The sequence below is a fragment of the Jaculus jaculus genome, chromosome 16 (genome assembly GCF_020740685.1).
Source record: "Jaculus jaculus isolate mJacJac1 chromosome 16, mJacJac1.mat.Y.cur, whole genome shotgun sequence".
Lineage (NCBI taxonomy): Eukaryota > Metazoa > Chordata > Mammalia > Rodentia > Dipodidae > Jaculus > Jaculus jaculus.
Window position 1 is genome coordinate 60,249,500 of NC_059117.1, and position 25,304 is coordinate 60,274,803.

The 25,304-nt window shown below is 40.0% G+C and overlaps 1 protein-coding gene across 1 annotated transcript in view; it reads right to left on the reverse strand.

The window, feature by feature from the left end:
- Window positions 1–14,589: 14,589 nt before the first annotated feature.
- The window catches only part of LOC105944218 (zinc finger protein 420-like), a 48,463-nt gene continuing 37,748 nt past the window's right edge, over window positions 14,590–25,304 (reverse strand). The window contains exons 3-5 of the mRNA XM_045135696.1: window positions 21,798–21,924; window positions 18,366–18,458; window positions 14,590–16,644 (exon numbers count right to left, since the gene is read on the reverse strand). Coding sequence (XP_044991631.1) covers window positions 14,735–16,644; window positions 18,366–18,458; window positions 21,798–21,924 — 2,130 coding nt within the window. The 3' untranslated portion in view covers window positions 14,590–14,734. The remainder of the gene's footprint in view (window positions 16,645–18,365; window positions 18,459–21,797; window positions 21,925–25,304) is intronic.

Sequence of the window (25,304 nt, forward strand, 5' to 3'; positions counted from 1 at the left end):
CGTCGCAATGCCTGGTACTACCTACACAGGATCCTCATAGGAGGAAAAGATGATGACATCAAAATAAAGGAGAGACTAATGAGAAGGGGGAGAGAATATGATGGAAAGTGAATTTCTGAAGGGGAAAGTGGGGGAGTGGAGGAAATTATCATGGCTTATTTTCTATACTTATTGAAGTTGTCAATAAAAAAAAGTTAAAAAACAAGGAAAAGATAAAGTCATACCCTAAGATAAAAGATAATGGCAATAAACAAAGTAATATACATCATAAGGTTGAAGGGAGGCTACAAAAGTGTTCTTGCTTGTAGTTGCAATGGCTATCTATAGAGAAAAGAGACTCTTACAAAAGGAGAAAAGCAGCCAAATGTGGTGATACACTCTTTTGCCCCCAACACTTTGGAGCCCTGTCTCAAAAAAAAGTTAAAAAGCTGATATTATGAGAACTGGAGGGCATTATATGAAGTAGTATAGCTACTTCCTCTGGTTTTGAAATAATTGTCACCAACTTAAACAAGTCTACTGAACTGCAAGTGACCTTTCATTATAATTACATCAATGACATCAAGACTGATACAGCAGTGACTCAGGTCTATGATAATAGCAATGCACTATCAACATTTCTCAACCAGACTGCCATAAGTTCCTCACTTGAAATTCCAAGTCAGATTGTGTACCTCATAGACAGAAACTGATTTGGGATTTGACTTTCATGCAGTACACATCCTTATGACAGAAGTATTCATTCTCAGACTGGAAGGATGGATTAGGAATTAAGGAAAGACCGAGGTTTGATATCCAATGACCCACATAGGCCAGATGCACAAGGGAAAACATGCATCTGGAGTTCATTTGCAGTGGCTGGAGGCCCTGGCATGCCCATTCTCTTTCTCTCTCCCTCTTCCTCTGTCAAGTAAATAAATAAATAAAAATAAAGTACTTTTAAAGAAAGTATTTGTTCTAAAAGTAATCCTAATAAACTCATTCATCAAGCTGGAATTGACTTTTGTCCTTGGACTATCAAATTCTTCCATAATTGGAAAGAATAGGTTTTTTTTTTTTTTTTTCATTTCTCCCCAGAAAGGTCACTAGATATAAACAATGAAATACGTCAGGAACAAAAACAAACCCTTACATATTCACAGTACACTTGGGTGCCAGTTTAAATAGATTGCCCACAGTATATTCAAGACTTTATTAGTTTGGATTTTAGATCAGTAACCACCTGGCTGGAGGAGGTATCACTGGGCAGGTCTTAGGGTTCAGACCTAAGGTGTGGTGGTGGATTTGCAATACCAATCTAAAGATATACAAAGTGCCTGGATTTCTTGAAGTGGGTTTGTTTGTGGTGTGGCTTTTTCTCTCTGTCTCTGCCTGGTCAGAGAGTTGGGGGCCAAACTTCTTATGCCATTATGGAACTTACCCTGCTTCTGTACAATTTGATAAATATCCCTTCCTCCATAAATGTGTCTGGTTTGATAGTTGATCCCAGCTACGTAGACCTGTCTGCTACAACTTGCAAGTCAATGGTGACTTCATAGAAGTAGAAAATGAAGGAATTATAATAAATAATACTAAGCAACAAAAATGAGGCTGGTGGTATCACCATACATGATTTTAACCTATACTACATAGCCATAGTAACAAAAACAGCATGGTACTGGCACAAAAACAGACATGTAGATCAATGGAACAGAATAGAGGACCCATATGTAAGCCCAAATAGCTACAGCCACCTGATATTCGATAAAAATGCCAAAAATACTCATTGGAGAAGAGACAGCCTCTTCAGCAAATGGTGTTTTGAAAACTGGATATATATCTGCAGAAGGATAAAAATAGATTCTTCTCTCTCACCATGCACAAGAATTAAGTCCAAATGGATTAAAGACCTTAACATCAGATCTGAAACTCTAAAACTGCTAGAGGAAAAAGTAGGGGAAACCCTTCAACATATTGGTCTTGGCAAAGACTTTCTGAATACAACCCCAATTGCTCAGGCAATAAAACCACAGATTAACCACTGGGACCTAATGAAATTACAAAGATTTTGCACCGCAAAGGACACAGTGAAAAAAGCAAAGAGGCAACCTACAGAATGGGAAAAAATCTTCGCCAGCTATATATCTGATAGAGGATTAATATCTAGGATATACAAAGAACTCAAAAAGTTAAATAATAAGGAATCCAACAAGCCAATCAAAAAATGGGCTATGGAGCTAAATAGAGCATTCTCAAAAGAAGAAATACGAATGGCATATAAGCATCTAAAAAAATGTTCTACGTCACTAGTCATCAGGGAAATGCAGATTAAAACTACATTGAGATTCCATCTCATTCCTGTCAGATTGGCCACCATCATGAAAACAAAGGATCATAAATGTTGGCGGGGATGTGGAAAAAAAGGAACCCTTCTACACTGCTGGTGGGAATGCAATTTGGTCCAGCCATTGTGGAAAACAGTGTGGAGGTTCCTAAAACAGCTAAAGATTGATCTACATATGACCCAGCTATAGCACTCCTAGGCATATATCCTAAGGACTCATCTCATTTCCTTAGAAGTACGTGCTCAACCATGTTTATTGCTGCTCAATTTATAATAGCTGGGAAATGGAACCAGCCTAGATGTCCCTCAACTGATGAGTGGATAATGAAGATGTGACACATTTATACAATGGAGTTCTACTCAGCGGTAAAGAAAAATGAAGTTATGAAATTTGCAAAACAATGGATGGACTGGGAAAGGATTATACTAAGAAGTAACCCAGGCCCAGAAAGTCAAGCGTGACATGTTCTCTCTCATATGTGGATCCTAGCTACAGATTGGGCTTCTGCAGGAGAAGGAAAATATTTAGTAGCAGAGGCGGAGTAAGTTAAAAAGAGACATAAAGGGAATAGAAAGGAAGGGAGGAGGATACTTAATAGGTTGATATTGTATATATGTAATTACAATGATTGTAATGGGGAGGTAATAAGATGGAGAATGGAATTTCAAATGGGAAAGTGTGGGGGTGGGGAGGGAGGGAATTACCATGGGATTTTTTTTATAATCATGGAAAATGCTAATAAAAACTTTAAAAATTAAAAAAAAGTAGAAAATGAAACAATAAAATAGTAATTAGAGGGCTGGAGAGATGGCTTAGCGATTAAGCGCTTGCCTGTGAAGCCTAAGGACCCCGGTTCAAGGCTCATTTCCCCAGGACCCATGTTAGCCAGATGCACAAAGGGGTGCACGTGTCTGGAGCTTGTTTGCAGTGGCTGGAAGCCCTGGCATGCCCATTCTCTCTCTCTCTCTGCCTCTTTCTCTCTGTCTGCCACTCTTAAATAAATAAAGAAATAAATAAAGAAATAAAAATAATTAGAGGGCAGGAGAGATGGCTTACCGGTTAAACACTTGCCTGTAAAGCCTAAGGACCCCGGTTCGAGGCTCCAAGCCCAAGGACCCACGTTAGCCAGATGCACAAGATGGTGCACGCACCTGGATTTCGTTTGCAGTGGGTGAAAGCCCTGGCGCTCCCATTCCCTCATTCTCTCTCCCTCTTTCTCTCTCTGTCTGTCCCTCTCAAATAGATAAATAAAAATGAGCAAAAAAATTTTTTTTTAAAAAGTAACTAAGAGTATGGAATATGAAAGGAAGAAAATGGATGGAAACAGGATGGGTAGAATTAAGTGGGTACATATGGAAGAAATAACGTATATTCTATAGCTTAGTAATAAGAATACATATGCTAGCAATAAATTTTTATTATAAAACAGCTACAATAGTTTATAATTGGTCCCCATTCAAGTAACAGCTGAACTGATGGACTGTGATCATTATGTATGTATACTGTAAGCCCACGCTGTTCTATAAAATGTGTCAATTTAAAAGTACAATATGAAAATAATATTAAGCATTAATAATAATACTGATGCATATTAACCATTACCCATTGTTTCAAGGGATTTTAACTCACCCAAGAACACCAGGCTGTGGTAGTTCTCCAGCATCACATCTCTGTAGAGCTTTTGCTGAGCAACATCCAGGTCCTGCCACTCTTGCCAGGTGAAGTCCACAGCTATGTCTTCAAATGATACCAACTCCTGTAAGGAAATATTTCTATTCAACCTAGGACTACAGGGACTTCCACAGAGTACTGTCTGCTGTATCATGGGAGAAAATACTCAAAACAAATTTCTTACATGTGCCTTATTGTAGTCAGTTAAGAAAATATGACTGAAAAACTGTTATGGAATAGGAATAGACTGAAAAGTCGCATGTTGAGGCTGCTGGCTAAACACTGTGGTACACTGTATGTCCAGAAGATGCAAATGCCATGAGTCCAATTCCTAACATTTACAGAAACACACTGTTAAATTATGGATCATAATTCAACATGGGGTCTCATAATCAATGTAGGGGTCATAAGAAATGTGGCAAAACTAAAAGGATTCTCAACATACAAAGAACAAATTTAACTCAGAATCAAATATGTAATACATAATGAGTCCAATGAGTTTTGGGCACCATTCTCCTATGTTGCATCAGGTAATTTCATTGCAACCTATATTGGAAAGCTACATAAGCACATTGCACTGTGCATGCAATTCCAACCCCAGGAATAAACATAACCTGAAACATCTTGGCTCAAATGTATGTTACAAATGTCAGTGTTTAGAGTAGGATTTTTTTCTTCTCATATGACCATACTGGTTTAGTAAAGGATAATGAGTATTAAAACCTACTTCTTTACTAGCTAATAATATATACATTAAAATTGAGATTTTCAGCAGAAATATCTTATAGACATGGATATTATATCCATAAGGAATACATTGTTGTAAGAAAAATTTCACTGCTTGGGTGGGATGTGGTCCAGATGGCATCAGAATAATATAGGTTATTGCCAAGGCTCTTTATTGTCTATCAGAACTTGATGATAAGACTCTATTTTTGAAGACTCTACATACCTGATCTGCAGGACACTAAGAAACCAAGCTGGAGGCCTCATCCGTGTTGGCTAGCTGTTAAGATGCTGGAAATCGCTATGCAGCCAGTTGGGAGATAACAGTCATGAATGGTGTTTACAACTAGTGGACCATGCAAGCTCTATCTATGGCTGGTCAACCAGGCCAAATGTTTCAACTGGAGCAGTAGTGCTGTATCTTTTATGGGGGAAACCAACTGCTCTCTGATTGGGCTTGAGGCCTGCTCCATAAGAGGGACTTTCTACCTGAAACTGAAAACCTAATCAAAAGCCTATGGCTGGGAAGGTCATGAGTACTACAGGAACACTACTTCTATTGTCTTGCTAAATTGATATAGTGTGCTCACCAAACTGTCTTCGAAATACTTATGTTCATGCCCTGTATTACTGGTAGTCTCACTTTTGGTTCAGCAAGCTTCTATTTTTGGGTGTGTGACCACTGAGGTGATTCAAAACTCACAAAATACTAAAGGGTAATAGCAGAATAGTCAGAATATTTAGTACTAGATGATACAACTCTATCATACACTCCAAGGCTTAAAGAACAAAAGAAGTGCCAACAATACTATTTTCCAGACACAAGCTACCCTTGACATTCATGAACTCACAGTGGCTTATGCTACCTACAGAAGACAAAGAGAAATCAGTAAAAAGTAAATTAATTAGAAAACTAGAGGCTCACTCAGTAAGAAGTCTGTTGGTACGAAGACACCAAGAGCCTTGGAGATGAATTCTTGGTGAGAGGGCAGGCTAAACCCAGATAAGCCCAGGTATACAAGGCTGACAAAGCAGGAAAGGTCTGGACTGCAAGGACCCTCATCCACCTTGCTGATAAAAAGTCTCTTCAACTCAGGCAGGATTAGGGTGCCTTGTGCAACCATGTTCTGAAGCCATGATCTGTTCTAAGTTGTACAGAACCAACATGCTGAACGACCCATGGATGTGATATCATTTCCATGTATATGGGGCCCAACAACTCCTCAACCATGCTGCCTCACAGCTACTCTGCAGCCCCTGAAACTCCTGGAGGAACTGTGGGCCCCGGAAGCTCAGGACTCCTATGTGCCAGAGGCTGCACTGTTCCACAGGTGCTGCCACAGATTGGGCACATATGTGGTGTAGACATGAGGAGACAGCTCCCATCCCTTTGAGTACTTCAGGGTGACTTGGCCCCCAAAAATAAAAGGTAGAAATGTTCTTGAGCCTGCCCTTGCAGTCTCTACTTTGCTAGAGATCAGAAAGAGCTATGATTTTAATTAATTAATTAATTATTTGTTTGTTTGTTTATATATTTGGTTTTGTAGGTAAGGTCTCACTCTAGCCCAGGCTGACCTGGATTTCACTATGTAATATCAGGCTGGTCTCCAAGTCAAGGCAATTCTCCTAACTCTCCCTCCCAAGTGCTGGGATTAAAGGCGTGGGACATCATGCCCAGCACAGCTCTGATTTTTTTTTTTTTTTAATCTTTTCCCTAAAGGAGTTCCCAGGATCTGTTTTTCCAAAAAAGAAGCTGAGTTTCCTTCTATACATGAGTTCCCTTTTTTGTTAGAATTAAGACTCCTGGAAGGATTGAAACTGGTCTTGGCATTTTAGTCTGTAATTATGGAACTTTTCAGTAAAAAAATGTTAAAAAAAAAAAAAAAACTGAACAGGTAATGAGACAAGGTGGCACAGGCACCTAGAGTTTGTTAGTGGTTACTGGAGGCCCTGGTTCACATATTCTCTATCCCTATCTGCCTCTTCCTCTATCAAATAAATAAGTAAGTAAGTAAAAGAGTAAGTAGTGAGGGGCTGGAGAGATGGCTTAGCTGTTACGGTGCTTGCCTGCAAAGTCAAAGAACTAAGGTTCCATTCCCAAATACCCACATAATGCCATAGGTAGAAGGTGGTACACGTGTCTAGAGTTCATGTGCAGTGGCTACAGGTCCTGGGGCAACCATTTCTCTGTCTTTTTCTCTCTTTCTAGCTCTCTCACATAAACGAACAAATAAATAATTTTTTAAAATAAAGGTAATGGGGCTGGAGAGATGGCTTAGCAGTTAAGCGCTTGCCTGTAAAGCCTAAGGATCCCGTTTCGCGGCTCGGTTCCCCATCCCCTCGTTAGCCAGATGCACAAGGGGGCGCACGCGTCTGGAGTTCGTTTGCAGAGGCTGGAAGCCCTGAATGCCCATTCTCTCTCTCTCCCCCTCTATCTGTCTTTGTCTCTGTGTCTGTCGCTCTCAAATAAATAAATAATTTTAAAAAAAGTAAAAATAAATAAAATAAAGGTAATGAAAGACACAGAGGGACTAGAGACAGATGGGCCAGTGACAGAATGAAGTGGGGTTACGTTCACATGTCTGAATTAGGACAGTGGAAGAGAGTCACAGAGATTCAGAGCTACATTATAGGTTCAGAGCTAACAGCCTACAACACACACCCAGAAGTACACACAAATCTATTCATGTGAGCTGTAAGGCTTTGAGAGTCTAAAACATGGTTTAGGAAACACAGGGGAATGGCTGCCCCGGGGGAGTGGGTGGTCTGATCAGGCAGGATCAGCAGAGTTTCTTCGGTTCAGCTGCTTACACGTTACTTGGTGAAACCAACTTTACAAACCACCCCAGACTATGGCCACACTGCTACAGTTTCAATCTGCTATCAAACCATGACTAGATAGTACATCTTGACCCAAATCATGGATATGAGTCCCAAACTCCTTTTTATCTAGATCAGTAACATCACAGATTCCAACAACATGCTGCTACCCTGAAGCCTTCATTCACCTCTGCCTGTTGACTGAAATATGCCTGTGAAGCCATGACAACCTCACTACAGCAGGTGAGTACCTTCCTGATGGTTAGTAACAGGTGGGAGTCACTTAAGATCGCCAGCCAAGAAACAAAGTTTAGGTTACAAAGGACGGAGTTTGAGCAGCTAGGCGACAGAATGGAGCCTGATGACTTAGAAACAAGTATAAGACTATGTAGCAATTCAGTTACACAAGCACAATGTTACAACAGCCTGCAAATCAGATATGAGGGCTTCAGGAAGTGTGGGGTCTGGGAGTCCTGGGAACAGAAGCCAGGAGCCAAGTGACGCGGACAATGCGGAGCCAGGGAACAGAGTTACACGTCATGAGGTGTCACCTTTCTCCTCTGGCATGTAGGAGCCACTCTCGCCCGCGCCGTAGAACCACAGGAGAAGCGCGGAGTGTGGGCGCCCGATCGCGAGCTCGGCCCGGGGACGGGGCGGCGGAAGACGCGGAGCCCAGGCCGCCGTGTACACCGGCCGCCGCCAGGCCCGCCCCGGACCCGGACGTCACACTCACCATGTCCGGCGTCCCCAACGCCAGCGGCTCCGTCCGCTCTCCCGCCGCACGGTGGCTCGGGCCGCACAGTGGGAACCGAAGCCCCCAAACTCCAGGAAGGAAACGGTCCCGGCGTCCCCGAGCTGCAGGACGGGCCGCGCGCTCCGACACAAAGGCGCGCACTGCGGAAGCCGCCCCGCCCGCCGCGATCCGGGTGGACCGCGCGCCCATTGGACGAGGCCCGAGCCCCGCCCCCGGCCCTGACTGACAGCGGGTGGACAGCGCGCCCATTGGACGAGCCCCGAGCCCCGCCTCCGGGCCCATAGCTCCCAAGATCAAAGGACAGCCGCAGCTCCCGATACTGATACCTCTTTCCTCAGTCCCAGCCCTTCAGCCATCACATGGGCAGTTTTGGATGTACTGTCTGACTTTGGGGCCCCTCCTAGACGCCACTATTATTTCACCATTCCCCGCTGGGGCCTCACGTGGGTCCAGTGGGAGCTTTTTCCGTCTGACAAGAAACTTCCTACACAGCACCATCAGGGCAGCTATAACATGGACACCTAAATCCCATCCTTTCAGAGGCATCAGTGCTTCTGGCCTGACTCTAGCTGACCTGTTTTTTGCTTGTTTGGTTTTTAATTCCAGGGAATTTTGGATTTCTCTCAGGGCTACAGGGAAGCTCTCTGATCTTGTCATTTTATAACTTTTAAGAGTGGGAGAATCTTGCATTTTTCCCTGTGTATAACCTTAGTTATTCTCAGCGTTTCCTCTGGCAGCCATTCAATATTAAAAGCTGCCCATCCTAATTTACAGAGACCTTTAATTTTTCTGGTGACATCTTAGTATTATAATCTCCTGAATATTTCCTTTTGAAATATGGTTTATTTTTTATCATGAGGTCTAGGACAGTGGCTTTGCAAAACTCTTACACACACATTCATATCAAATGAACTTTTCATACAGACTCCTGAAAGCTATCTCCCCCTCACACATTTACTCATTCAGGCTTTAAACAAATTTCCCCTATTTAATCCCCCTGATAAACCAGATATAGCTACTCACTGAGCCTGGAAAAACTTTCCTCCTGATGGAAAGGGGGCCTTCACATCAGAATCTTCTCAAGGTTCAGAACTCCTCCTGGGGGGGAGGATCAATCTATCCATGCCAGCTCCTTCAGGCCTTGAAATCACTTTGAGGATAATTACAGCCTTCAAAATTATTTCAAGTATAATTCCGACTCAGAATTCAAATTGCTTCAAGTATAACTCAGACCTGACTAGTTGCAATCCCAATGTTAAATTCTAATTTCCATTTTCCCCAGGAAGTTCTTAACTGGCTCAGAAGTTTGACTCAGTCTTATCTTTCTCCTTCCACTCAAGAACTCCTGTCCTGTATTTTTCAGTCTTCTTGGGCCACCTGAAAAGTGTCTGCACAATCATGTCAGGGGTGTGGGCTTCCCAGTTAGAGAGAGCTTTGGGAGGGTGGGAGACACAGGAATGTGAGCCTTTCCTGACCAATGGGGATCATTAGAAGGTGTGATTTCTTCTCAGCACTATGGTGCATTTTGGGTTATCCCAGTAGTCACTGCCATCTGAAAAGAAAAGCTTCTCTATCCAAAAGTGAGAATAGGGCTGGAGCGATAGCTTAGCAGTTAAGGCGTTTGCCTGCAAAGCTGAAGAACCCTGGTTCAATTCCTCAGGGTCTAAGTTAACCAGATGCACAAGGGGGTGCACTCATCTGGAGTTCATTTGCAGTGGCTGGAAGGCCTGTTGTACCCATTTTCTCTCTCTCCCCTTTTCTCTGTCGAATAAGTATATTAGGCAACATGGTCATTTTCACAATATTCAATATTCAAATCATTGAGTATGGGAGGTCTTTTAATCTTTTAGTGTCTTCAGTTACCTCAATATAAAAATCATTTAGACAATTGTCAAGGTAACTTCATAGGATTGGCTATTAATCTTAGGGTGCCCATTTTCATAGGATATAAAATCAACATGGGGCTGGAAAGATGAGTCAGTGGTTAAGATGCTTTCCTGCAGAGCCTAACAACCTTGGTTTGATTCCCCAGACCTATGTAAAGTCAAATGCATGAGTGGTGCATGTATCTGCAATTTGTTTTTGGTGACTGCATGCCCTGGCATACCCATTTTCTGTCTTTCTTTTCTATACTTACAAAATAATAAAAATATTTGAAAATAGAATATGAATTTTAAAATCAGTAGGCAAAGAAACTTGTCATGTATATGAGGGATTTTTCTAGACAATAATCCAGATCAGGAGGTCAATCCAAACTGTGTGCAGAACCATTTTCTTAGCTGGAGACATGGGCGAAATGAAAATTAAAAAGTGAGGTGTATAAGAAATTACCAACTATAGTGAAGAAGTAGGAGAGACCCGGAGCATCCAGTGCCCACAGAAGCAGGCAGAAGTGGCTCCAGTAGCGGTGGAATGGGGTCTGTGTGGCCACAGCTGCAAAGCTCGGCCTGAGCCACAGGAAAAGCCAGGTGAGGGGATTCTCCACTCACACCAGCCTCTGCAAACTCAAGTGTGAAGGGAGGTCGGTAGGGATCAATGGAAGAGCTACTTGTGATGTGGGTACTGGAGAATCTAACTGGGATCCTATAGCTTTGCAGGCAAATGCAAGGCTATCTTTTCTTTTTATTAAAAAAAAATTAAGTTTTTTTAAAAAATAACTTTTAATTGACAACTTCCACACTTATAGACAACAAATCATGGTATTTTCCTCCCCTCCTCCACTTTCTCCTTCATAACTCTACTCTCCATCATATCCCCTCCCTCTCTCCATTAGTCTTTTAATTTGATGCCCTCATCTTTTTCTCCTATTATGAGGGTTTTGTGTAGGTATTGCTAGGCACTGCAAGGTCTTGGATATCGAGAGCAAATTTTGTCCAGACAGTTGTAAGGAGTGGAACCCTTCCTTTGGCTCTTATATTCTTTCCACTAGCTCTTCTGTGATGGACCCTGAGCTTTGGAGGGTTTGAGATGTTTCAGTTCTGGACACTCCCCAGTCCCTTCTCAGCCTTTGTGGTCATCCCAGTGGTCACTGCCATCTGCAATGAGAAGCTTCTCTAACCAGGAGTAGCATTAATATATGAGTACGAACATTAATTAAGTGCAGTGCCTTCAGGGCAATTTGCTGAGCTGAGTGTAATATATTTTTTTATTCAGACAAGATCAAGCTTATTGCCCATAATGCTCATGACCACCCTGTCATAGGCTTTTGATTAGGTTTTCAGTACCAGGCATGTATTCCCTCCCATAGAGTGGGCCTTCAATCCAATTAGAGAGCAGTTAGTTTTCCCCAGAGCAGACATGCCACTGTTGCTCATTCAGTCATTTGGCCTGTCTGGCCAATCATGAGGTTTCTAGTGGCCAGTTTTCACCACTGATAACTTCTGTCTCCCATAAGGCTGTATACAGTGCTTTTTCCTCCAGCTTTCAGCTAGCCGGGCTACAGGGAGGTTTTCTACTCAGCACAAGCTTGATTTCTTAGTGACTGCCGCTGAGGCATGTGAAATCAATCTCCAGTAATAGGATCTTACCATCTCTTTCTCAAGGGAAAACAAGGGACTTGACAATAGCCTCTTTTGCAGGCAACAAGCACCTTCCTGGCAACTCACCGGAAGGTATCCCATCCCTGGCACTGAAATTTTCTAGTAACAATCTATGGCTTCAGGATGTACAGTTATTCAAGACAGTGGATTTTAATTTTGATTGACCCTCCCCCGCCTTTCTTTCATACAATCTCTTTCCCTGACCTTGCTTAGGCCTTTCCCCTCAATGTAATCTGTACTTCTACTTAATTACAAAATGTTTCATATGGATACATCTTGTGTTGGTTTCTTTTCCCTAGTCCTTATCCCCATTCCATTGGGAATGTTCCTCCGTGGTGTTGCAGTTTTATGCATTGTGGGAGCAGGAGTCAAGTTACTTTGTGGAGGGGGAGGAGCAAATGATGTCTCAACCTGTGGCTCTTAGAGTCTTTCTGGCCCCTCTTCCACAAAATTTCCTGAGTTGTTTTGGTTAAGTCTACAATAGTAATGAGCTCTTATGAGCCTTTAGATAGCTGCTTTGGTAGGTGTTGATATACTTAAGGTCTGTCTCCAACACCCTGGCACTGACTATCAGGAATAGCGTGGAGGCTACACTCTTGCTCATCTCATCAATCCAATTCCTGTGTGGATTCAGGTGTGGCATGGCTGAAGTGCAAGGGGTACTTTCTCTTCTGATATTGCTACTTTCTGATAAACAACAGACTCTCCAGTGGAGAAGTCATCATAGTTTAAGTAGAATAAGCATCATTAACTTAGGGAGAATTTGATGTTTGTAACCCTTATTTTGGTCAAGCACTAGTGAGAGCTTGACACTGGAGAACATTACTATTGTCTACATAGGATTCTGATCTGGTTCCCAATGAGCAGATGTCTTAGTCAATCAGAAAGCTATTGGTTACACACTGAAGCTGGGTTCCACTATTACACTGGCACACTGGCATGTACATGCTTCTTGGTAGCTTTGGTCTCTGGTTGTTCAGACTGTTGTTACCATCCCCCAAGCTCTCCCGCCGCCCCCCCCCACCCCCCCACCCCCCCGTGGCTCACATAGTGAAGTTCAGATCAGTCTGGGCTAGAGTGAGCAAGCACCAACCTAGAAAAAAACAATGTTTCCTGGCACTTCATTTTCGGCTTGTATGTCTACGGATCTCTATTTTTTCAAGGGAGGTTTCAACTGTGGGACTAAGTTAATCTTGGTTGTTGTGGGGGTGTGTGTTGTCGGTTTTCCATCATGATCTGATCAGTTGAATTACTGAGGATACAGCAATAATAGTTTAAGTATATATTTATTTATTTGACAGAGAAAGAGGGAACAGAGAGAATGAGCATGCCAGAGCCTCCAGCAACTGCAAACAAACTTCAGACGTGTGCACCCCCTTGTATATCTGGCCAGTGTGGGTCCTAGGGAGTTAAACTTTGGTCCTTTGGCCTTGCAGGCAAACACTTTAACCACTAAGGTACCCCTACAGCCCACAATAGTAGCTTTGCTATAGTCTGAGTTCGGTGGCTTGGTCTAAATTGATGTAGGCAACCAGCCCTGGTATGTAATTCGACACTGACAATAGTGGTGCCTTGGTTGTAGCTGTACTTCAGCTGGACCATCTGCACCTAGACCACAGCCACATTCCTTTTTTTTTTTTTTGATTTTTTGAGGTAGGGTCTCACTCTAGCCCAGGCTGACCTGGAATTCACTATGGAGTCACAGTGTGGCCTGGAACTCATGGCAATTCTCCTACCTCTGCCTCCCGAGTGCTGGGATTAAAGGCATGCGCTACCACGCGCGGGTCACATTACTCTTAATTACTTTATTAATAGTAGGGCAAAAGACAAGGGAAATGAGGGTCTAGTGGTTCAATATTTCTGTGGGAACCATACTGAACCCCCAAATCCTGCATCAAGAACATGTGTAGGGATCCAGTGGTTCACTATTCTTCCCATCAGGGAATAAGGAAGACAGGGTCTATACTACCCGCATCTGCATGTTGAGACCCAGGTGACACACAGCAACGGAAGGGTAACTACAGCTTGGAAGCTTTTAAGTGTAGAACCAAAAGCCCAGACCTACTCACTCTTCACTTGTGCAGGGCTCCTGCCACAGCACAACAGAATCAGGGGAGCCACAAGCCTGGATACAGGGAGACAGGAGACCAGGAGTCCAGGCCTAGCCACCACCCAACAGGGGTACTAGGAGTTGGAGAACCAAGATGGGCCTGGGTTTTATGCACACAGACAACAAACAAAGTTGGATAAGCACTTTTACAGCTTCAAGAAACAGGTTCCATATATACATGTTAGTAAAGTAAGGACTACATTGATGATGGGATTTATTCAGTTTATTGGTAACATATAAAGTCAGTAACAAGTTGCAGCATAAAAAGAGGCAAAAATTGTCACTTTAATGAGTTATATAACATGAACAAATTCATAAACTTGAGTGAAGAAGACTTTGAATTTTTTTATACATACAGGACTGCTCAACTATTTTTCAGTTCTCTAATGTTGGCTGAAGGGTGCCATTTGATATGTGTTATGCATTCAAAGTTTTTTCCCCTTTATGTTACTCTGATACACATTGGGATGTGAATTAAGGAAACTTTGCCACATTCATTAGATTACTACAAATGCTTCCTGTATAAGCACTGTAATGAATAGTGAGGTATGTTTGTGTGAAGAAATCTTTCATGGACTCATTACATTAATACGACTGCTAACATCTATGAACTCTGATGCATGTAGAGATGTGACTTCTGGCAGAAAGCTCTCTCACATAAATTATATTCATATGTTTTTGCACCTGTATGAACTCTCTAATGTTTATTAATATCTGGTTTGGCAGGGGAAGGCTTCCCATATTCATATACCTTCTATCCTGTATAAGCTCACTGACACCTACTAAGCTCTTATTTGGAAAGGAAAGGTTCTTCATGTTCATCACATTCATATAGCTCCTCACCCATATTACTACCCTGGTGTATAGGGAATATTTTCCCATATTCATCACATGCATATGGCATCTCACCTGTATAAGAATTCTGGTGCATAGTAAGCTCTGACTTAGAGGTAAGAACTTTCCAATATTCATTACTTTCATGTGGTCTTTTACTTATATGTGTTCTCTGGTGCATAGTAAGCTGTGCCTTAGAGATGTAAGCTTTCCCACACTCATTACATTTATATGGCTTCTCACCTGTATGAATTCTCTGGTGTATAGTAAGATATGACTTGGAGATGAAAGCTTTTCCACATTCATTACATTTATATGGCTTCTCCCCTGTATGACTTCTCAGATGTCGACTAAGACTTGATTTGGCAAGGAAAGGTTTTCCACATTCATTACATTCATAAGGCTTCTCCCCTGTATGAGTTCTCTGGTGCTCAGTGAGTTTTGATGTGGAGACAAAAGATTTCCCACATTCATGACACTCATAGGGCCTATCTCTTGAGTGAGTTCTCTGGTGCATGGTGAGCTGTGGCTTAGACATGAAACCTTTCCCACATTCATTACATTCATGTGGCCTTTCACCAGTGTGATTTCTCTGGTGCATAGTGAGCTGTTGCTTAGAGATGAAAGCTTTCCAACATTCATTACACTCATATGGCTTCTCCCCTGTGTGAGTTCTCTGATGCATAGTGAGCTGTGCCTTATACATAAAACCTTTCCCACACTCATTACATTCATATGGTTTCTCACCTGTATGAATTCTTTGGTGCCTATTGAGTTTTGATGTGGAGATGAAAGCTTTCCCACAGTGACTACATGCATATGGCCTTTCCCCTGTATGAGTTCTCTGATGTGTTCTAAGCTCTGATGTGAAAAGGAAAAGTTTACCACATTCATTACATTCATAAGGCTTCTCCCCTGTATGAATTTTCTGGTGTACAGTGAGTTTTGATGCGGAGATGAAAGCTTTCCCACATTCATTACATTCATAAGGCTTCTCTCCTGTATGAATTCTCTGGTGTACAGTGAGTTTTGATATAGAGAGGAAAGCTTTTCCACACTCACTACATTCATATGGCTTCTCCCCTGAATGAATTCTCTGGTGCACAGTGAGTTTTGACTTGGAGATGAAAGCTTTCCCACAATCATTACATGTATATGGCCTCTCGCCTGTGTGATTTCTCTGGTGCAAAGTGAGCTGTGGCTTAGAGATGAAATCTTTCCCACATTCACTACATTCATATGGCCTCTCGCCTGTATGAGCTCTCTGGTGCATAGTGAGCTGTGGCTTAGTGATGAAAGTTTTCCCACATTCATTACATTTGTATGGCCTCTCCCCTGTATGAGTTCTCTGGTGCATAGTGAGCTGTTGCTTAGAGATGAAAGCTTTGTCACATTCATTACATTCATATGGCCTCTCACCTGTATGAATTCTCTGATGCATAGTGAGCAGTGACTTGGAGATGAAAGCTTTCTCACATTCATTACATTCATAGGGCTTCTCACCTGTATGAGTTCTTTGGTGCCTAGTGAGTTTTGACATAGAGATGAAAGCTTTCCCACATTCATTACATTCACAAGGCTTCTTTCCTGTATGAGTTCTTTGATGTTTTCTGAGATCTGATATAACTGGGAAAGGTTTTCCACATTCATTACATATGTATGAATTGTGACCTGTGTGGGTTCTTTGATGTTCATTAAGGTCTGACTTGGCAGAGAAAGATTTCCCACATTCATTACATATATGTGGCTTCTGGCTTGTACGAGGTCTCTGATGCATGTTGAGTTTTGACATGTTGTAATAATCATTCACACATTCATCAAATTCATATGGCCTCTCAGCATCCTGGCATTGTTGACCTTTTAATTCTGTAAAACAAAAATAAAAACGTTTTAGATTCCCTATGTTAAACAAGCACTTGACTCACAACAACATCCAGATTATAGGTAAACATGTGAACTTGTAATAAATGCCTAAAGGTCAAACAATCTGATTACTACATGATTAAGTTTCCCTTTGTGATTATCAACAAGCAATGTAGTTGATTCTTCACCATGAAGTATGAGACCACCAATCTCAATACACTTTGGTCTCCCTAAAGCTAAACATGCTCAGTCAATCTAAATTTAACTCTGTCACATACCACTATTTCATGTGTCTATTTGCCATAAAGAAATATTGAACATGTCCCGGGCATCCATGGATGGTGGCTGTTCCTTGTTTTCAGGTATCAAAAGTAGATGATGTTTCCTTGTAGCATTACAAAATATTTTGATAAATGAAATCAACTTCTCTAATCCAAGTCTGACAGATTCTGTCACAGACAAATAGAACCAATTCTGTGGACTTCACATTTGCTGGAGACAAATATTTCTACTAATACCAGAGATACCAGTATTTTGGCATAAGAACTCTTTGTACTGTCTGGTGTTACCTTGTACTTGGGGCTTTCCATTGTATCCATTTAGAAGAATGGAATATTTCCTACTTTTCACTGTACTGTAATTCAGTTTTTCTTCTCTTCAGATACCATCAAACCACTTTTCCAATCCGTAGCTGAATTCTACTCTTTCATGTATTTAAGAATCCATTGGCTTCTTGATTATTACTCACATGGACACAGTGGAAAAAATATCTAATCTCTTATCCTGGAATTTGTTGCTTTCTTTTCTCACCCTTTTTGTAAACTCCATTGGTGACTATCCAACTATTACTATGTAAAACAGTGTCTTTAGATACAGAATTCTCACTTTGTATCAGCATTATAAGCATATAAATAAATGCTCGCCTCCATTAAGGTGTTTCTTGTTAGGATTTTATTACAGCTGTGTGAATGAAACTAATGATTTAAAAACTATAAAATTTCAGGGATGGAGAGATGGCTTAGCGGTTAAGCGCTTGCCTGTGAAGCCTAAGGTCCCCGGTTCGAGGCTCGGTTCCCCAGGATCCACGTTAGCCAGATGCACAAGGGGGCGCACGCGTCTGGAGTTCGTTTGCAGAGGCTGGAAGCCCTGGCGCGCCCATTCTCTCTCTCTCCCTCTATCTGTCTTTCTCTCTGTGTCTGTCGCTCTCAAATAAATAAATAAAAAATTTAAAAAAATTAAAAAATAAAAATATATATATATATATTAAAAAAAACTATAAAATTTCCTATTTCAAAGGTAGAATTTAGAAAAAATATCTAACACAATACTTTACAAGAGAATGTATACAGGGAATGTTTTTTTTTTTTCTTTCAAGGTAGGGTCTCACTCTGGCTCAGGCTGACCTGGACTTAACTTTGTAATCTCAGGGTGTCCTTGAACTCACAGCTATCCTCCTACCTCTGCCTCCTGAGTGCTGGAATTAAAGGCGTGTGTCACCATGCCTGGCTTGGAATTAAGTTTTAAATGACTAAGAAAATATACTCCAGTGTCAGAAATGGATTGACATGGAAGAAGCTTTTTGGAAAGTGAATTAAATAAATTTCTGCATTTAATAGAGACAGGAGGCTTTACGACTTAAATAAAAGTTGAATACCGCTTAACATGACCATTTCCAATGAGTTTTTCTTTCACAGACCTCCATGGTCCAGTATGCATTTACTTGCCTGAAAGATTCTTAATTGATTTTTCTGCTACACTCCATGGTGGAAATCCATGTTCCAACTTGAAGATCAAATCTGGTTTTGTGCTACACTTCCCTGTAAATGGAAAATAATGTACAAATTATGGCAATATGTTAAATAATGTGGAATCATGAAAGACAATACCTTAACTTCAGGAACTGTCCTCTACTAAGTGAACTTAAACATTTCTATACAGGGTTCATACTCATTGTGTTCAGCAACCTGAGTATTACTTTCCAGTGGCATTAAGTATCATGGTATATAAAGTAATATTTGTTGTAGTTGTTGTTGAGATATAGGCTCACTGTACCTCAGAATGTGCTGTAATTGACTCTGTAATTCTAGGCTATCCTTAAACTTATGGTGGTCCTCCTTTTTCCACCTGCTGAGTTTTGGTATTAAAGGTATATGCTACAACACCAAACTTAAAACAATGAATAAAAGTAAAACATTAAATGAATACAAAATAATGACAAGGGAACATAATGAACTGGGAAAGACTGTAAATGACATTTCTTACATGTGGAACAAAGTGAGCGGTCATAAAAATAAACATGAAAAAACAAACAACAAAAAATGAAAAATAACAGTCAATATTGTTGGGAAACAGTTCTATTAAATAAATGAATTAAAGTAAAACAACAAAGAAGCTTCACTAAGGCAGACAACTAAATTGATAAGGCAGAGATAAGCATGATTACTATAAAATACCCCAAACTGTAATAAATTTAAGAGGAAAACACAAATTCAGTTATAAGACAAGACTCATCATAGGAACTGGACAGTGATTTGGAAACTTTATAAATACAACAGCCAAAATACAGATCAAATAAGCACAATGAATATTGCTTTGAAAGTTCTTAATGAAAAAGCAAATGAAATTAGTAAAAGTATGGCTAGATAGATGGGTCAGGAGATAGCTGTGCTTTCTGTGTAGTATGAGGCACTGAGAGGACCTAAGATTGCTGGAGTTAAAATCTCTAGATCCCATGTAAAACAGCTTTTCAAGACCATGCAGGCCTGTCATTGCAGAATATCAGGGAAGCATAAAAATGAAAAGTCTTTGGAGCTCTGCAATATATGGATTCAACTAAAAGTGACTCTAGCTTAAATGAACAAGGTCAAGTGAAGAATGATGGAGTAGGACACTTGATGTTCCATTCTGGCCATGACAGGAGTGCCCACCAGCACAATGGATTGCAGGGGGCTTACTTAGTAAGGCATATACATGAACAATCTTCATAGAAACACTACACACATTCAAAAAAAGGCACTGGATGCAAACAACCAATGAAAAAAGTGATTAAGCCGGGCATAATGGTGCACGCCTTGAATCCCAGCATTTGGGAGGGAGAGGTAGGAGGATCACCATGAGTTTGAGGCCACTCTGAAAATACAGAGTAGACTCCAGGTCAGCCTGGGCTAGAATGACACCCTACCTTGAACCACCAAAAGAAAAAAAAAGTGATTAGTACAGACTATGTTTCACACCAGGGATATATCAATCACCATATAGTAATTCACACATGTAAAGTACTGAATTTGTATGATAAACAATAAAACCTATATTAATACTGCAATAAAGGCATAAAATAACTTCAAAAAATTTATTCTCATCTGCAGCAAATAGCTTCACAAATGATTCAACAATTAAACATTCTTGCTTGAAAAACTTGTACATGTAATTTTGAGTCTCCCTAACCAACATCCATGTAAGATGGATACAAATGTCACATGCATGCTTGAACCTTATACCAATGTAGGGTGAAACTAAAATAATCTGAAGAGGGAGGGCTACCTACTGTGGAGCATGCAATCCCTTATATGCATGTGCATACACACAAATCAATAAATTCAAATGAAAAGATTCTCCATGAACTGACATAGGAATACAATGAAAAAATAATGTTGCGCTAGAGAGATGGCTTGGGAGTTTAAGGCACTGGTTTGCAAAGCCTAAGGACTCAGGTTCAATTGCCCAGGACCCACGTAAGCAAGAAGCAAAAGGTGGCACATGCAACTGGAATTCGTTTGCAGTGGTTGAATGCTCTGGTATGCCCATTCTCTCTATCTGCCTCTTCTCTCAAATAATTGTGAATAAAAAATGTTACATATATCAGAGGCCCTCCAGATTAATGAATGAGAAATCCTGAAATTATTTCCTTTAAGACCTGAAATAGAATAAGGATATGCTCTTCCTCTCCTCTTGTATAATACATTATTGAAATCTTAGTGATAAAAAGTAGCCCAATGATGTATTACTTTCCTAGTGTTTATGAAGCTCTAGTTCAACTCAAAAAATGGAGATATCTTGTTGTAAGATATAAATAAGGGCAATAAACAAATTAACACAAATCACAAGGAAGAAGGGATGCTAGAAGAGTGTCACTGTTTGTAGACCAAATGGCTATAGAGAGAGGGAAAAAGATTCTAACAAATGGAGAAATAGAGCCAGGTGTGGTGACACACTCCTTTGCCAACAACACTTGGGAGCCCGAGGTAGAAGAATCACAATAAATCAGAGAGCAGCCTGGGCTACAAGATGATTCCTAGGATAATCTAGAGTAAGATCTTGTCCAATGCAACTACTGAACTTCAAGCAATCTTTCCTTACAATAAAATCAAGAATGATTCACAACAGTAAGCTAGGTCTATGATATCAGAAATGCATTATCAACATTTCCCAACCAGACTGCCAATTGGAAATGTGTAGATAAGAAACAAAAACTGAATAGGGTTTTGATTTTTTGGCAGTACACAACTTATGACAGAAGCCTTTGTTCTCTAAGTAACAGTAATAAATTCATTCACTCAGCTGGAATTGTTTTTTTTCTCCTATGGGCTATCAAATCCCTCCATAATTAGAAAGATTAGATGTTTCCTTCTTCTCCCCAGAAAAGTCACTGGATACAAATGAAATACGATGGCCACAAAAACAGCATTCTACATATAGCCATTATACTTATAAGTCCTAGTTATTAAATAAAAGTACAAAATAAAAGAATAAAACAAGTAACTAGAATATGGAAAATGAGTACAAGAAAAGGATAGAAAGAGGAGGGGTAAAATTAACTGGGTTCATTGGGAAGAAAGAACTTCTTATATTCTGTGGCCTACTGGTATGTGGCTATGCAAATGTAAGCAATAATTCATATTTTAAAAGGGCTACAGTTTTTTGAAGTGGACTCCAGACAAGTAATTAACCTGAACTGTCAGAGTCTGGTCATTACATATATGTGTAATGTAAATTTACATTGTTCTTAATTGTCAGAGTCTGGACATTACATTGTTCTTTAGAATGTATTAATTTAAAGTAAAATATGAAAATAATATTAAGCATTAGTAATGATAATGATGCTTATCAAAAGAAAAGAAAATAATTGCTACCCAGAGTTACAGGGGAGTTTAACTCACCCAAGGACACCAGGCTATTGTAGTTCTCTAGCATCACATTCCTGTAGAGGTTTTGCTGATCAACATCCAGGTCCTGCCACTCTTGCCAGGTGAACTCCACAACTATGTCTTCAAATGATACCAACTCCTGTAATAAGATATTTCTCTTCAACCCAGGACTACAGGGACTTACACAAAGTACTGATTGTTTGTACAGTGTATGATGGGAGAAAATATTCAAGACAAATATCACACCTGTATCTTACTGTAATAATTCTAGAAAATATGATGAAAAACTTTTTATGGAATTGAAATATAATAAAAAGTCATATACTCAACACTGTGTATCCAGAAGATACAAGGCTATGAGTTCAGTCCCCTACATTGATGGTAAAATATTAAATCATGGATCCTAACTTCTTAGAGTCTGATGTAGAGGTCATAATAAATGTGGCAGAAATAAAAGGATTCTAAACATACAATGAATATAAACTCAGAATCAAATAAGCAATAAATAATGAATTTAAGGTGTTTTTAACACCACTCTACCATGTTGCATCATGTAACTTCACTGCAACGTATGTTGGAAACCTTCATGAGCACATTGCACTATATATGCTACTCCAATCCATTGAACAAACAACCTGAAACATCATGGCTCAAATGTCTGTGATTATGGAGTAGGATTTTTCTCTTCTCACAGAACCATATTGGTTAACTAACAGATAAAGAGTTTTAAAACCTACTTATTGGCTAGCCAGTTAAAAACACAGATTTTGAACAAAACTATCTTTGGACATGGATAATACTGGACCCAGAAGCAATATGCTGTCATTAGAAAAACTTTGGTGCCTGGGTAGGATACTTTCCACTGGCTATTCGAAAGGGAGAAGAGTGATGGCACCACAATATTATAGGTTATTGCCAACACTCTTCATTGTTCGTCAGAACTAGATGGTAAAACCCTATTGTTGAGGACTCCATATGCTTGGTCTGCAGGACACTAAGAAATTAAGCTGGAGATAAGCTGGAGGCCTCATCCCTATTGGTTAGCTATTAATATGTTGGAAAACACATGGTAAAACATTGGTTGAAGGAGTGAACAAAGTGGAGGGCAAAAGAAGTGAGGAACAAATGAGAGCAAGATATATGACACTTATATTTGAAGTGCCATAATAAAAGCCATTAATTTGAATATTAACTTGAATAAACAAAGAAACTAATTTTAAATAGAGCTAGGGAGATGGCTTTGTGGTTAAGGTGCTTGCCTGCAAAGCCAAAGAAACTAGGTTTGATTCTCCATGTATGCTAGATACACAAGATGGCCCATGTGTCTGGAGTTTTTTTGGCTCACCCATTCTCTCTCTCTCTGATCCTTTCTCAGTCAAAAAACAAATAAAAATATTTTTTTAAATTTAATTTTAAATAAATTGACATTGCAAAATTTTACATTTTATTAAAAGGGGTGTGGAGAGATGGCCCATTGGGTGGTAAAGGCACTTGTGCACAAGACTGGTTCAATTCTGCAACCACCCACCTAAAGCCTGATGAAGAATGTGACACAACTGTCTGGCACTCTATTTGCAGTGGCAAGAGACCCTGGTATTCAACACACATGCACTCATACATGCATGCAAATAAAGATACATTTAAAAAATATATCTTTGAAAAATATAAAGGAAAAATGCGATGGACATAGGGTAGTGGTAGAACACTTGTCTAGCATGGATAGGGTTCTAGATTTAAGCGCTATATCAATAAAAGGAAAAATTTAAATTTCATGGACTCCATATTTTACCACAGAGATCCATGCTTATTGCTACAATATTCAAGGAAATGGAATCAGCCTAGATGTTCATGAACAGGTGAGTGGAAGAGCAACATTTCCTTATAAAAAAAGTGACAGAAACAACTTCCTTCAAGAACTGTCTTCATAGTTGTAGTCTACAATCTTTCTGAATTAGGGATCCCTACTGGTTACATTTAACTTTGTATTCTGTTGTTTTTTTTTTTCCATACTGATCAAATAATATGTTAATTAAAAAAGAAATTATGGAGAAATGGCTCATCAGATAAAAGCACTTGTTTGCAAAAGCTGCTGTCCATATGCAGAATTAAATAATTTTAGAGCACCCATACACACATGAATTAATCAATTAATTAAAAAAGAAAGAGGTGTTGGAGATGGCTCAGTGGTTTACGCCCTCCCTGCAAGTCTTGGGTTCACCAACATGGCTCAGGGAAAAAATTTGCAGATGAGGTGGCGGAAAGATTGTTAGAATCACAAGTTGAAACATTACACAGAGATATTACCTCTTCCCCATTAACTGATGGCTACCCCTGCAATGCATGACCCATAACCACATGGGGATAACTGGCATCCCCAACGGGGCTCTCTTCAGAGGGGACGACGACAGGGATAACCATAAGGATGGTACCAACATGTGCTGTTGACACACTGAGTATGTACATAACTAATAAAGAAAAAAATGGGTTCAATTCTCTATTATCCACAAAAAAGCAGTTGCACCAAGTGGCACATGCATCTAGAGGTTGTTTGCAGTGGAAGAAGACCCTTGAGAACCCGTATTCATATCCTCTCTCTCATTTCTATATCTCTCTGACTGCAAATAAATAAAATAAAGAATCATTAAAAGGGGTTGAAGAGATGGTTTAATGGTTATGGTGCTTGCTTGTAAGCCTGAAGACCGAAGGTTTGAATCCCCGATACACATATAAAGCCAGATTTACAGAGTAGCACATGCATTTGGACTTTCTCTGCAGCAGCTGGAGGCCTTGGTGTGCCCATTCTCTCACTCTATCTCTCTGTCTCACTCTGTATGTGAATAAATATTTTTGTAAATATAAAAATAATCAAAGAGTCAGTGAAAAATATTAAATTAAAAGAAATGAAGACCAGAGAATGGTGACTCACATCTTTAACTCTAGTACTTTGGATGCTGAAGCATGACACTGAGCTAGATGCCAGTCTTAGATATATAGTGAGAATCAATCACATATGTATATACAAATATACATGCCTACATACATACATACTACAAATACATTTATGTAGAACTATATTCCAAAACGTACTGCCAAAATGATATCTAGAAATTACAAAAAAGCTCATGTAAATTAAAGCCAAAGACATTCAGAAAATGAGGCAGCATAGTAAAATATAGAAAATCAGACAATTATGCAACTGAAATTATCCCTCCCCTCAAAAAACCTCACTTCATAAAGCAAATGCTTTAGAATCAAAATGATTTCATATCAATGCAACCAGTAGACTCAGGGAGGATTATTTCCTTCCCCCAAAGCATAGTTACACTGTTCTAAAGCTTTAGGTCCTTTTAGGAATGGATGGGAGAAATAGTAAAAGTAACTTTTTGTAGTTTATCATGGTGCTTCCTCCCCACTACTGAAGGGGATCAAGGCCTATTAACTGCTTGGTGTCATCATACAGGTTGACCATTGTTTCTTTTCTTTTTAAAGAGAACGATTCATTCATTTGCACTGGAATTA